Source organism: Medicago truncatula, chromosome 5 (genome assembly GCF_003473485.1).
Source record: "Medicago truncatula cultivar Jemalong A17 chromosome 5, MtrunA17r5.0-ANR, whole genome shotgun sequence".
In the NCBI taxonomy this organism is placed as follows: Eukaryota; Viridiplantae; Streptophyta; class Magnoliopsida; order Fabales; family Fabaceae; genus Medicago; species Medicago truncatula.
The window spans coordinates 7,674,210-7,689,740 of record NC_053046.1 but is presented as its reverse complement, the minus strand read 5'-3'; the positions used below and the strand labels follow the sequence as shown (position 1 = coordinate 7,689,740).

Sequence of the window (15,531 nt, the reverse complement as noted above, 5' to 3'; positions counted from 1 at the left end):
GTGACGGGTGTGGTGTCACTTCCCTTCTTGTTCTTATGGAGTTTTGAACAATATGTACATCAATGTTAAGTTCAACGTGTTTCGCTTTTTCCTCTTCAAAAAAACAGTATGTTTTGTACTTTTATGACGATTACGTTTTTTGGGTATGTAATGATGAACTTTTTGTTGAATATTTATCCTCGCTTTTGTCCATACTTGAATTCGAAAAAACTCATCTTTATATTTACGTGTTCAAATCATCTTCATTTATTGTTGATTACTTCGAGTTGAAGAGATAGACAAAATGAATATAACAATAATTTAAAAATAATATTATAATTTTTTTATCAAATTATTATATTGATTTTATCTCACTCAAAATGAAAAGTGTCAAATAAATAAATAAAAATTTGTGTAAATCTCATTATAAGAGTTATTTGAGTCTTAAGGTCATCACTATCTTAATATTAAGATGTAAGACACCATTTTTTCATTTTAAAATTATTGTTAAATTTTTTTAGTGCAAGAGTTTTGTGATTTGTCATTCATTTATTGCGCTCATATATCCACTAAGAAAGGGAAAAAAAACTGCACAAACAAACATATATAAAGCAGACCAAAAGCGAAATGATGCAGACTGACTGACTGATTCTTTGATTTCATCCATCATCATCAATCATCAGTAGAATAGAGTGAAGTAGAAACACAGAAGAAGAAGATGACACTAGGTTTGATCAATGCTAATCCAATAGTCCACGCCAAAAAAGAACGAATCCCTCGCTCCGAAGAATCTCACTCCGATCATTTCGTTGATCCTCTCGATATTTATGATATCCTTTCTTTCATTTTTTTTTATTTGAAATTGAAAATTAAATGAAATGAATATTTTGTGATCCTTGACTTTGATTTGATTTGATTTGACAAATTTCGTTAGAGATATTAGGGATCCTGAACATCCTTATTCTTTGGAACAGCTTAATGTTCTGTCTGAAGAATCCATTTCTGTTGATGACAAATTGGGTCGGATTCTGTGAGTTTTTATTTTATGTTTATGATTTATTGAATGAAATTATGAATTTGAATTGAATTGAATTTATGTTTGTGTGTAGGATTACTTTTACGCCTACCGTTCGACACTGTAGTATGGTTACTGTGATTGGTCTTTGTCTCAGAGTTAAGCTGAAGCACTATTTTCCTGCTCATTACAAAGTTTGTTTCTTCGACCTTTTTGCTTCACAAGTTATTATTATTTAGTATCAGTGTGTCTTTTGTTATGCAGTGATAAAAATTGAGTTGAATGTATAGTGATTTAGGTTTAGCTGGTTAATTCTAGTTATAAGTGTGTTTGGTTCTGGTAATAAAAAGTTGATTTTGAATGAATTGATTCTGAAAACTGATTCTAGTTATAGGTGAGTTCGTGTTGAACAGTAAATTAATTGTATAAGGCAAAAGCTTCAAATTCTAGCTACAAGTTGGAATCATTCTGGAGGCAAATTCAATTCTACTCGAGAATGTCTAAGTGTATTTTTGGTTTCACTTTTCGATGAAATAAATTTGAGTCTAGAGGTGTAGAATTAATTCAGACATCTTTGGTTGCTCTTGAGTAGAATTGAATTTTGCCTCCAGAATTGATTCTAACTTACTTGAAGCTAGATTTGGAGCTTTTGTTGTTCAACTCACCTATCCAAGCGTAAACTACTTCATCTTCAACTTATTTCTAGCCAAAATCAATTTTACCAAATCAATCCACTCAAAATCAATTTTTTCATAGCAGAAGCAAACACATGCTTAGTAATATTGATTCTAGCTATAAGTGAGTTGAATGTAAAGTGATTTATGTTTGATTTTGCCTCCAGTTAACTGGTTGGTTCTACCTACAAGTGTATTTCGTTCTGCGGGGATAAAAGTGAGTTAAACAATAAGTAAAGGTTAAAAATTAATTGCAGAAGTCAAAAGCTCCAAATTCTAGCTTCAAGTTAGAATCAATTCTGAAGGCAAAGTCAATTCTATGCCTCTATAATGAATTTTGACTCATTCAAAAGTGGAATGAAATATGCAATGTGTTGTGAATTGATGGATGGATAAGTTGTGTTTGTTTTCTTTTGTTTCTTAGTTTAGTCAGTGTATGGATTGACGGTGAGTTTGACAAAATCAGTGTGACGTCTTGACTCTGTTGAAGCTCCAAAGTGTAGCTTTGGCTAAAAAATCACAGGGGCACTCTGAAATTCCACCAAACTCACGGTCAATCCAAACATACACATCCATTAAGTGGTTCGTACGCTTTTAAGATGTATCTTTTGATAGTATAATTTGCACCATAACCTCGTAAATTTCCTATATGGAAATTAGTTTAACTTTTCTTGACATTCAAAACAACCAGAACTTGTGGAGATTGAGTTCGAGTAGGAATTACATCAATTTGTAATGTGAAGATGGCCTTTCTTAAGCATTTTTAAAGTAAGAAAAGAGTTTGTTTTCTTCATGAATACAAGTAAATTTCAAACCAAACGTTGTGTAAATTGGAATTTTTGAGAAAATTTAAAAATTGATGAGATGAGATAATGTAACAGAATTTTATTTTACCAAGTGGTTAATGAGCTTTAGTTAAGGTTAAATTGATTGGGAGTATCATGTTTGATTCTTGGCTGAAACTCTTTATCAGACTTTATTTATCTCTTAGCCAAATTTTAAATTACTAACGTTACTTTCCCTCAGAACCAGATGGTTAAAACAGACACACACACAAAAGATAATGTAAGAGAAAGAATAGAGAAGCATTAAGAAGTGGAAACAAAAGGGGTATAATTTTTTAAATTCATTGGTTTATTATTCAGTTGTACAACCTGGTGCTATAAAACCAGAGAAGGGTCTGTTTATAGTTCACAATGTTACCTTGTACTAGTATTAGTTTAGGTTGAATCTAATGACTCATATATGTGATCACTAGGTCACACAGTTGCAGAAGAATAAGTTATTGAAGTATTTCTTTAGAACATTTTAACTAGAAGTGAAATAGAAAAGTATTCGAGAATTCTCTATATTAACAGTAGCGATAAATCTTTTTCTAACTAGAAGTATATGTCTAATCATATATTAAATAAGATGTTTTCAAATTATGTTTCAACATTTATCATACTTGACTATACTTATGACTTTGGGAGATGTCATTATTGCACCATGTACAATGTAATGAAGTTAATCATCAGATGAATTATAGTCTATTCTAGCTTCATAACTGTGGTAGGATATATCAACCCGAACTTCATGTGTGCAAGTTTGTAGTGTCTCTAAATAGATGCATATTTTGATGCCAAACGAGTTTGTGGTGTTACTTTCTTATTGCGCCGTTGTTCACATGGTTTGATATTCTTCCCCTGTATTTGATGTGCCTATTGGCAAGTGGTATGTGTCAGTCTTTTAACCCCCATCTCTTGATGTTGAATCCCTTCTTGCCTGCACACTCTCTTTCTTGTGAATCACGATTCTCTAGGCAACATTTTTATTTCCACACTGCTTATATCATAGTATAATTGTCCTCTCTCTGTAACCTCATTTGTTACTCAAATTCTTCTTTGCAGGTGGACATCAAAGTATCTCAAGGATCTCATGCCAATGAAGAATCAGGTGAAGTTCAAAAAATTGCTAAAACAATAGCATCCAAGACTATGCTTTTCCCAATCCCTTTCTTCTACTTTATATAATCGTTACTTCCTGCAACATGAACTTGTAACAATATTTTCTTGCAGTGAATAAGCAATTAAACGATAAAGAGAGAATCGCTGCTGCCTTAGAGAATCCAAACCTGCGCCAGCTTGTGGATGAGTGTCTCGAGTCCAATGAACTGTGAACAAACATATATTATGCCTGCCCAATAACTATTGTGAAGGCATTAGCTGCGGATGAACACAATAAACTGTAATCATTATGTCTTTAGTTCTTTGGTTTCCATGGGTTGTTTTTGCCCCTTTCTTGCCAACCAACCCCGCATCATGTTTAGCATGGGGGTATCTGTGTATGTAAATTAAGTTAGAAATCATTATGTCCTATGTTTGTACCTTTGACTATAGATATGCATCTGTATATTTGGCTGTTTGTGGGTTAACCCGGCCCTCATACTCCAAGCTCATGTTAAGCTTTTTAGGTGGTAAGTTTAAAAAATGATTTTGCATTTAGAGGAGATTTAAACTGCCGCAGTATGAATGTTCAATTGCCGTAGTGTAAACACAGGTTTCTGAGTAAACAAATTACAACACAAAAGTAAGGTCAAAAGTAAGGTCAAGATCCTCTCCGTTTCTCAAAATAGATGAAGGCTTTGTTTGAATAGAGATAGACACAAAGAAGTTTGAATTATTTTTTTTGTAAAAAAATAATGATGATAGAACTCACTTGGTGTGGAACCCAATATCTATTTTTGCGTCTATCTATCTCTATATGTAGTTCTCCATTTCTTTTGATAAGTGAAGAGGTTCTCTATTCAAATTCAGATTATCTTGATAAAAAAAAAAGTATGAAGATGTCCAATGATCGCTCTACAATATAGAATGGAGGCATGTTGGGCATGGAAACCAAATTGTGCAATGATTGTTTATGGGTTGAGACATGTCTTAAATCTAATGCATAAGATTGGAAACACCAAATTCAATTATCCATGCATTATTAATGATAAGAGTAGATTTATAAAAAAGTCTTTGCACCATTACTTGCATGCAGCTGCTACAAGTGCCCATGTCCGTTCAAGTGCATCATGCTCTCCATCTTCAGTGCGTTATCAGCTGTGATCCCACCCGTTTAGAAACCCTCATAATTCCAAAACAATGATTTTTTGTGTGACTAGTTTGTTAGCATTTGGTACCTTTTTGTATTTTTATTTTTTATTTTTAGGAATGCATTAGAGCAACTCCAACGGTTGCTTTTTTCATAGCGTGCGCCTGACTTCACGAAAGAATGGAAATTTTGCATGAATTTTGGCTGGAGTACTCCGGCATGTATTTATGGTTGATTCATGAAGCAATGGTTATTTCGATTAAAATAACAATAAAAGGAATAAAGAATTCATGTATGAGGTAAATTTGTAGCATCAGACATGAGTATTTTATAGATCACCATTGAAGTAAAAAATAGAGGAGTTGCTTCAAGATTATTTGGTACAATAAGACCCACAAAATAACAACGAGTAAAGTTCACCATTAAAGATGCTCTTAGGTACCTTTGTTAGCGCCAACAGTGGATAGTTGTACTTGTTTGTTCTTGCCGTTTATGAGAGGTATCTTTGTTCTTGCCGACAATGAAATCTATCTCGAGTTTAGAGTTCAATTTAATTTTAAAAAATTGTCCCAATAAACGGATAGATAAAAGCACCTCCAATGACGGTTTTAAGAAGTTTTAAATTAAAAAAGTGTATTCTTAACGAGTTTTACTGTTAGAGTAGATTGACGGAACAAAGTTTTATAAGGATGATTGCTTATTGAAGTAACTCATCTTTAACAATACATTCGATCCATCATAAACTCTTAAGTTTTGAGAGTTTGAAGGAAAGGGAGGGAAGACTTTTGAATGAAAAAAGAGCAAGTGGAAAAAATAGAAGATTTTGAGAAGAGAAAACTTTGAGGGATTTATTTTCTTGTTTGTAGTACAAAATCCTCCTGATCTATGTTGTTATAATATTTTTAAAAGAAAAAAATATATTAATCATAAACATTAGTTTATCATTTTCTAAATAAATACTCTTTCGATTAATTTTTTCTTCCCTATGTTTCTCATCCTGAAAGCCCTCTCATATCCTCCAAATTGTCAAACAGAGCTTAAAGTGTTGGACCTCCAAGTAAAAGACAAACAAATTGTTTCAGATATGTGGCAGTGGATAGCTCAATTAAATCATTTATAATGAGTTATACTATTGGAGATGCACAAAGAAGTATAACTCCGTACCGTATTAGAGATAAAGTTTGTTACTTCTTCATTTTTATATGAACCCCTCTATAAATAGGCCTCTTATATTAATATTTGCATATTATTTTTTATACTTTCTCTCATATTGTATTTGTCTATGGATATGTCACAAATTAGTTATGAGCAATCACAACTTTTATTCCTCTCATTTCTTATCTCAAAAATATTTGATTTCCCTCGTTGGTTATTGCTACCACCAACCACAAAATTTTATCGAAAAGTGCTGAATGCAAGGCACGCACTACCCCAAGCAATCTCCCTTAACTTGTCACGCAATATTTTCTTGACCATTGAATTATGCTAACGCGTTGAAAAGTCAAAAACATATCTCTAAGCAAATAAAACATGCATAGAGACAAACTAAAAATAATAGATTTACTATGTTTTATTTTATGTTTTTCCACATTCTTACGTCCCTCTCAATCAATCTCATCACGCATGATATAACAAAATTAATCTAAGTCATCAAAGACAGTTATTGAAAAATAATGTCTATATAGTAGTTGACCATCACTTCCTTCCTAATTTATAAAAAGAATATACTATACTATAATATTATCTCATTAGCATTTTTAACAAAACATTTATCCTTGTTCCATTAATTTTTCTTGGTTGTTTCTAAATTTGTAAGTTGATGGAATTTAGAAAAAGTGTTAGGTTGTCAAGATCAGAAGGTATATTACTATCATCAGAATCTGTAACTTCAGAATGTGCTAAAGTTGGTGGTTATGAAAGACTCTCACAAACCATGGAGATAAATGAAGAATATGAACACAAGAAGAATAAAAGAGGTATTGGATTTCTAAATAAAGTCTTAAATTTAACGAGAATTTCCAGTCCCCACGAGGCGGCGGAGAAGAAGGAGAAGAAACGTTCGTCTTGGCTTCCAGATCCACAAAAACGTTGGCCAGTTCAAGGGTGGTGACTGATTTTTTTGTGTATTTTATTATGGTTTGTTTTCAAGTTTCAGAACGTGATTGAGTTTGTAATCACGTTGTTCTCTTAATTCGTTGCTGATTTTGTAAATTTATTTTGTTTAGATGTGAATATTCTTAAGCTAAGGTTCATGAACATTGAACTGTGATTAATTCAGGAAAATTATCTATTAGCATTTGCTTACAAAATCAACTTGTATATGAGGTGAATATGTGTTAAAAGAATCGCATGTTAGATGAGAGATGGCGTGAACAATTGTATTTGTTCATAAGTAAGGTTTTTTTTTTTTTTGATAAGGCAAGAGCACAATGTCCTCATATATATTATTAAAAAAAGAAAAAGAAATAATAAAAAAACGAATTCTGCTCTTCATCCTGAACATTTTACTCGCGCCCTGCACATTTTTCAAATATGACCTTGCGTGAGTTAAGTCACGCACCACTGAGCCTATGCGCGATTTAACTTGCGCAAGTTGGCCGGTGGTAAAAACTGAAGCACAAACGTTTCTTGAACGGTAGTCAATGGTTTTGATTGGATTTTACACGTTTTTCTTAAGTTTTTCACACGTTTTTGGACCTTATTAAGTGTTATATACCTTATACCATCTATAAAAACCCTCACATACTCCCTCTTTTCCTCACATTTTCTCCTCCCACTCTCTCCCCCTCTTTCTCTTCTTCGTTTTTATAGTCTCTAGGGTCTTTATACCCCTTTAGGTAAATACCGGTAACTTTTGGAGGAAGTAGTGGTCTGTTAGGTTGGGGAAAAAGACATCATCCCTTGAGGTAAAATTAGGTTTGCTTCCATTTACTTCCAAAATCTTTTTACCATGGGTAAAAAGAATCATCATGGGGGTATAAAAGGAACCAAATTTAAATTTAACTCAAGGGGTCTTGATGTCGTTTTTCCCAACATAACAGATCACTATTTTCCCCAAGAGCTATTGACATATACTGAAGAGGGTAAAATATATGTATTATATATTATAATGTTTGAATCATATTAATAAAATGAGAGTTATATTTATTAATTTTGTTTTTTATTTGTATTTATTTTTGCATTTATTTTATGTTTATGTTTATGTATTGAATAAATAAAATCGAATTTATTTTCTAATTTTGTATTTAATGAATAAAAATTAGAATGAAAATTTAATTAGTATAAAATCGAATTTATTTTAAGTGCATAAATAAATTAGAATAAAGCGACCAAATAATTTAGAATAAAATAAAATAGAATAGAATTTATGTTTAGAATTTGCGCCATATTGAAAAATAAAATAATTTATTGAATCATATTGAATAAATAAATAAAAAATAGGCACTTTGCGCCACTTAACGTTTGCACTATTTTACACTTGCGCCACTTAAATGCGCAACGCTACCTAACTTGCGTACAAATTTACATTTGCGCCACTTAACATGCGCAATACTAGTTAACTTGCGCCCAAGTTTACACTTGTGCTAGTTAACTAGCGCAGGGGCATTTTGGACATGGTTGCAGGGTGCAAGCGAGATGTGCTGAGTGAAGAGCAAAATTCCAAAAAAATTGGAGGGACGTAAACCTAACCCGGTAAATCCACGCAAAGTGTAAGTCTACCCAATCAGGAGGTACGGAAAAATGAAAACAACACTGGTGGATGTCTAAAGTGCGGCGTATGGACCAACCATCAACACGGAACGAATCCAAGAACCAACAACCCCTTGTAATAGCAACAAGCATAACGTATCAATCACAAATTCTAATATGATATCATAATATTCTCAAAGATTCCATGAACCGCGACAATATTAAATACATTTTCAAACCATATTTCTATTTTAAATGGAACTTGTGATTTTCTCGGTATTATTTATTATCTTTCGTGGTGAATTACTCAAACCATAAATTATTTGTATTTTGATCAGTTTTTTACTCATTGTATTTGCAAAATAATTTGCGATGTCTGCTCATCTTTTTTTTTTGTTCGGTACAACATTTGTACATGTTTGCTATGTAGTATGCATTATTTGTAGCACAAGTTATCAATTCCCTCACAAATTTAATCTAAAGCCACCTAAGACACAGTTATTGAATAGTAATATCTATAATTCTATATAGTAGTTGACCATCACTTCCTTCATAAAAGGAATATATCATGTAATGTGCTGTAACTAAGTAAATACTATATTATCATTAACATTTCCGAACCAATAGAACCAGCATTCTTAACCAAACACGTATCCTTGTACAGTTGTTCCATTTCCATTTATCTTTGTTGTTTCTCAATTTGAAGCTGATGGAATTTGGAAGAAGTTTTAGATTATCAAGATCAGAACGCATATTACTTTCATCAGAATCAATAACTTCAGAATGTGCTAAAATTTCTGGATATGAAAGACTCTCACAATCCATGAGGCTAAGTGAAGAATATGAACACAAGAAGAATAAAAGAGGTATTGGATTTATAACTAAAGTCTTAAGTTTTAGAAGAATTTCTACTCCCCATGAAGGGAACGTGGCGGTGGAGTTGGCTGCGAAGAAGGAGAAGAAACGTTCTTCTTGGCTTCCAGATCCAAACAATCGTTGGCCAATTCAAGGGTGGTGATTGTTTTTATTTTTTCTGGTTTATGTGTTTGAATTTTCATGTGACTAAATCCAAGACAAAAATGTGTTTGGGATTATGATAGGTGTTCTTTTAATTCTTTTCTGATTGTGTAAATTTGTTTTCTCTAAGATGTGAATATATTTTACAACGTTTGTTAAGAAAATTATCTGTTACGCTTTTGTGGTCAATTAGTAAACCATCGATGATTTGTGTTTTGATCAATTTTTTACTAACGATTTTTTCAAAAGTTTGTTAATTCATGCTGTTTTTACCGTGTCATCCTCTTTATCTCCTACTTTTTTTCTTCGGGTAAAACTTTTTAACTTGTTATTTAGTTAACATGAAAAAAAATATGAACAGTACTTCAGAGAAGACTTGGATTGTTGCTTGAAAAATCATGTTCGAAATAAGGATTATGCTCTATTTTGTCAAAGGTGCTAGAAAAGGTTCTTTCGAAATAAGGATTAGGCAATATTCAAGGGTCTAAATAACTCTCATATCAAAAGTGTGTAGGAGAAGAAAATACAACATCATCTCATAAGTGATCAAAGAGGTAGAGATTCAAAGACCAAGAAGAAGTTTTTAGTTAGTGAAGAAGACGTGTCATGGATGCAAACTTAAGTTAGTTTCTTCTCTTTCCTATAAATAGGAGACTCATTCTTCGTGCTAGAGAGTTCGTTTCCGATATGTAAATTAGTCTACTACATTACGCATTTGTCCACCTAAAGTAAAACATCTTATTGGTTGTTGATCACACGGTGTATGTATCTCAATTATGTCTATAATTAAACCATATTCTTTTACATTTATTCTTACTTTTCTGCACTTTCATGTTCTTATGCTCTTTCTTTTGCATTGTTTACAACGTTTTGTTAGGAAAAAAAAATAAGCATAATCACAACACAAGAATATAATGTGGAAACTTTAAAACCAGAAGGAAAAAAAAAAATCACAACCGTTATCTAATCTGACAACGAGAGAATTATTACTATATGAAAATATTTATTACAACTCTCACCCTAATGCCTCAGTACAACCACACTTTCAAAATTTTAAACTAAGTCAGATATATAAGCTTAAAGTGCTACTAACTGGTACATCTGAAAACAAAGAACCTAAATTCAATATATAGCATTGGTCTTCGTCTTGCTCCACCACACTAAGCGATGTAGGACTTCTCCAATAACTAATATTTTTTAACCTCCTTTCCTTATTTAAAAAACTTGACAATCAAACCCAACAAATTTGTCAACTATTACGTGTTTCTTACAACGTAAGCAAAAGACTTGTGACATTAAACCTATCAACTAAGAGCTTCTTAAAGATCTGACTTGCGTCTTCCATTAATCAACAAATTTATTTGTGCAGAGAATATATTTTCGTCTAATGGATCAGACGTTAAAAAAATGTCTAACCCTTCAAAAATTATGAATACTAATCAAAATAATTCAAATTAGGAAGATCAAGAGATAAATATTCCTCGAAATGTTGATTTAAACCCAGGCCTTGTAATCAGTCAAATTAGCAATGATCATGTGACAAGTCAATCAATTTGAAGGACAAATGCAACGTACACCCATATGGGTTTCCACCAAGGTATCTTCCTCCTATTATGGCTATAAGTCTTCTAGTACTTTTCGTATTAAGGGTCCCTGGAGTTCAAGTAACCATATAGGAACAACCGAACAAGTATATATGCATGGATTCATGGGAATAACATTTCTTCTCATTACTAACATCATTTTACAGTCATTGAGGCAGCAACTAGATGGTATGGTAGAAAACATGAACTGATGAATGTGGTTACTCGCCAAATGGCAACAATCTACAATCCAATCATTTAAAAATAAAACTGATGAATCAAATAAACAAATATATTCGGAGCACACAACGAGGATTAGTAATAACCATGAAGTAATTAATAATGTGTGTATATTTTTGTTTGGTTACAAAGCTAAAATAATGTGTTTAAAAACAAATACATTTGTTATTTGATTCATTTGTTTAGCTCATGTTTACTCCCAAATGTGCAATATCTTCCAACAAAAAAGTTACTATTTTTGATTCATTAACTTGAGTAGAGGTTGGCATGCCCATTAAGATTATACTCCATATAACCAAAAAAACAGAGACAAACTAACTGCAGATCCGGCTGGATTCGAACCAACACATCTCAAACATTTAAACAAAATGCAATGAGCGCTCTTCCATTTGAGCTACAGATCTTTCATGTGAACCGACAATGAGCTACAGATCTTTCATGTGAACCGACAATGAAATGTAACGTATATCTTCAAAATTACAACCAAAAAAGAAAATCTTATACTCACCAAAAAAAACAGATCAGTGTTTCTAAAACCGTAGAAAACTACGTGATTTCAATGGATTTTGTTAAAGAATATGTTTACTGGCATCTGTGAGCACATACACTGAATTTTGGATTTCGTCGCAAAAAAGATGGCATGGAACCATTGAAAAGGAGCAGGTAAAATTACGTTGCCAAAGCTTTTTTTTTTTTTTTAAATTAGTGTAGAAATGAATAATAAATGTTTACAAAAGAAATGAACATAATCACCAATAATTTGCACAATTCATTTCGTAACAAAAAACAAATGTTTCAAGAAAGTGTTTCAAATACAAAATAAATAAGCTTCCAGCAAGGAATAAACTAAATACAAAATATAATGTTAGTTCCTTTATGGGACACTAAATTTATAAATTCAATAAAACAGATAACCAGCAAGACAGCATAAAAAGTGTTAATGAATTATAGTTTAAAAAAGAGAAGTTCCATTTTAGATTATAAAAAACTAGTTTTCATACGAAAACAAACAAAAATAAATGATGTAACCATGGGCATTTATGTAAACATACTTGGGAGTTTAAGAAACAACATATTAACTTAATATGTCAAAAAATAAATTCAACATTTTATGCTTGAAAATTCTTAGTAATTATGTTTCAAGTATACCTTTTTTAAACTAAACATTCTTCTACTTTTATGAAAATAAAACCATTTTACATGTCCTATCAATTCCAATTTAGTTTGAAATCTGTTTAAAATTCACTTACATGATACTTAGCTACCACATACGATCTTAAAAGACCACAAATCATAAAGCCAATGAGAAACATATGAAAAGACCACAAATCATAAAGCCAATGAAAAACAAGAAATTAAAAAACTAATGGAAATCTGCAAAACCTCATTATATAAAGGGGGGAGCCCCATTCACGGTAAAGTAAATGGATAAACTTAATGCGTATGATAACAACATTACTGAATAATGATGATTACTGAATAACAACATTCCATTTTCTTAGACTGAACAAGTGAAAGAACCAAGTCATTTTCCACTCAGTTTGAGGGAGATGACTCAAATATTTAATGATTTGTGTATGATGTAAATGCATTGCTGAACATAAATAAACTGAATAAATATTTCATTAACTTCACTTAACATATGAGAACCGAAGTCATCTTCACCTTAATGATTGATCATCTTCACCTTAATGATTGATCACCATACCGATAGAAGATGTTGAGTAAAACAAAAGCATCCCACCATGGCTTCATTGCATTATCTTCTAGTCCTCCTACTGAATCGGTATAACAATGCACTCAATTCACAGTAACAGTCCATATTTCCCCTGATGAACTTACAGAGCTATGATCCTGTTACATGATGTACTAATTTCTTGGGATAGAACTATAACTGCAATTACAAAGTACAACAGCCGAAGCGGAAACCATAGTTTACATTTGACAAACGGACTAATGGTTCAAATTAATACAATATAATTTGGAAACTAAAATAACTGTAATTGGAATCTAGGTAGATTAAAATAGCTGTAGCTATATGGAGGAGCGTAAATAAAATAATTAAATATTGATACTGCATTAAATTAGAACCAAGATTCTTTATTAATTTTGGCATTGGTTTGTTTATAACTTCAAAACTAGATTTGCAGAAATAATTCAACTGCAAATACTATTGCAAAAAATCAATAATTGACGACTAAAATTAGGTTTTTAAGTTAAATTGTTATATTGTGTTTATTGATTATTAATAGAAAAATAAATTAAACTTGTTACTGAAATTGATTCGACTGAAACATGATAGATTACCTTGGAGTGTTGAGATTAGCTTCAATGAATCCGTCCAGTGCTATTGTGAGTAGAGCGCGATGCGTGTAAAATATAAAGAGGAACAAGGAAAAGAAACAAGGCAAGGCAACAACACCACACACGAGAGAAGATCCCGGGCAAAAACCCCGTGCGATCTCTCTCAAAAACCAACAAAACTTTTTTTATTATTATTTTTTGACCTGCCAAGCAAGCGCACCTGACATGGCAAAGGTCGGATGACAAGATCACTCAGGATTTAATCCTTCATACGCTCAGCGCATAAAGGCACTTAAATCCCTAAGATATATCCTACATCCATTTTATCCCAACCCGAAAACTTCCAATCTTCATCATCATATATACATATTTACAATAACCGAGATGTGTAACATCTGAATCTGTTAAACGAAAACGAGATTCATCAACGTTGATTCGCCAAAATTCGCCACAGAGAACAAATCGGAAGCTGATACATCGATCATCATCATCATAGGTTGAATCGCTATGATTCAACACCGGATCTACGATCTTCCTCAAGGATCCACCACCATACCTGCAAAAAAGATACCTCCAGAGCCTTGACTTAGGAAAAATCGAATGAATTATCTACGATACGGATCCAGAAACCAAGACGAACAAGTTCACACCTCTGGATTGTAGATCTGATGCACGAAAATTCAGATCTATGAAATTTCTACAAGTAAACATTAATAAAAACAGAATCAATAACAATTAACGAAACAAAATCAACAAAGAACAAGAAAATTTGATCGAAAACAGGTTATACCTGAACAAAACCACCATCGGCATGTAGATCTCCATCGGATCTATACGGATCTGGTATCGATCGAGGTTAGAGAACGAAGCTTCGGACGAGATCTGAGATTGAAGGAAGAATCGTTGTTTTCGAAAGAGGATGGAGAGAGAGGAGAATCCCCAAACCCTATAAACGGTTGAACGATATGAATTGGTTTATCACAACCCTTTCTTTTATAATGGATTTGGGTAGTATGGACGGCTGAGATTAGTTGTGTTAACGGTGTGGATGATTTGGTGACGTGTACTGTTAGGTGCGGCATATTTAAGGGCATTATCTGTCACGTTTAATTTAAAAAATAAAAGGGACAATTTTGTCAAATTGTTATGTCATGGCGGTTTGGTGTGTAGCACTACAAATACGGCATTCATGAGCTGGCTATAGAACAATTCAACTTTTCGTGATCTTCACGCGAATTGCGTCCAAAGTTTCTTCTAGAATGGGGATCATAATTGACCGCAGTTGATAATTTGCTTCATTCATGCGTAGACTCGTCCTCGACCGTCGGATCAGTATTAGACGATCTGATTTAAGATCAATATTTTAGGAATATAAAATACAAATTAAGTTTAGTTTATTTTAGTTGTTTGATTTAGATCAGACGGCTGTTAATGTATTACAGCATGAAGGCATTAGAGAAATGACTACATCAACTCTAATTTTATCTTCATGTTTTCTTTAAGATGAAAGATGTTTGCATATAAGATAATTGTCAAATTTTCCCGTCTTAGCTCAATTTTTTTTTTTTTTTATCGGATGTAATTTTAATTTTATCATATTTTCATTTTTCAAATCATAATTTGGATGCATTGTATTGTTTATTCTTTTTTTTGTCAAGTAGTGTGTCTAGATTCACACGGACGTATTGTTTATTCTTTTATGGATAAATACGTTTTTTTATCATCATATTGTTTAATACTTATATTTTTCACCATGCTCTCATTTAAAAATCTAATACTCATTTTCTATGTGGTTTTCAATAATTTTATTAAGGGTTAATATATGTTTATCCCATGTAGTATTTGTGGTTTCTTGTTTACTCTTTGTAATAAAAAATAGATTTCAACCCTCTAATTTGAAGACTCTTTTGTTCTGGATTTTCATGGTATTAAATTTTAATATTTAAGTACTTTT

The 15,531-nt window shown here is 32.1% G+C and overlaps 1 protein-coding gene and 1 long non-coding RNA gene across 2 annotated transcripts; one reads left to right on the top strand and one right to left on the bottom strand.

Moving 5' to 3' along the window:
- The first annotated feature begins 534 nt into the window (after positions 1-534).
- On the top strand, positions 535-4,201 carry LOC11412139 (protein AE7-like 1). The gene is made up of 5 exons (XM_024783205.2): positions 535-809; positions 904-1,009; positions 1,089-1,188; positions 3,558-3,603; positions 3,726-4,201. Exons 1-5 carry the CDS (start codon positions 698-700, stop codon positions 3,824-3,826), a joined length of 465 nt encoding a protein of 154 aa, XP_024638973.1. The 5' UTR covers positions 535-697; the 3' UTR covers positions 3,827-4,201.
- An 8,447-nt stretch (positions 4,202-12,648) lies between these two features.
- Positions 12,649-14,557, bottom strand: LOC11412330 (uncharacterized). Its single transcript, XR_003012384.2, has 3 exons — positions 14,368-14,557; positions 14,228-14,274; positions 12,649-14,133 (listed from the first exon to the last, which is right to left on the bottom strand). It is a non-coding gene; the product is annotated as an uncharacterized lncRNA (long non-coding RNA).
- Positions 14,558-15,531: the final 974 nt, after the last annotated feature.

Excerpts from the sequence above, each read along its gene's own strand:
- LOC11412139 (XM_024783205.2), top strand. The coding sequence starts at position 698 with ATGACACTAGGTTTGATCAATGCTAATCCAATAGTCCACGCCAAAAAA. Across the intron at positions 810-903 it reads TGATCCTCTCGATATTTATG|ATTTCGTTAGAGATATTAGG; the intron begins ATATCCTTTCTT and ends TTGATTTGACAA. Across the intron at positions 1,189-3,557 it reads ATTTTCCTGCTCATTACAAA|GTGGACATCAAAGTATCTCA; the intron begins GTTTGTTTCTTC and ends TCTTCTTTGCAG.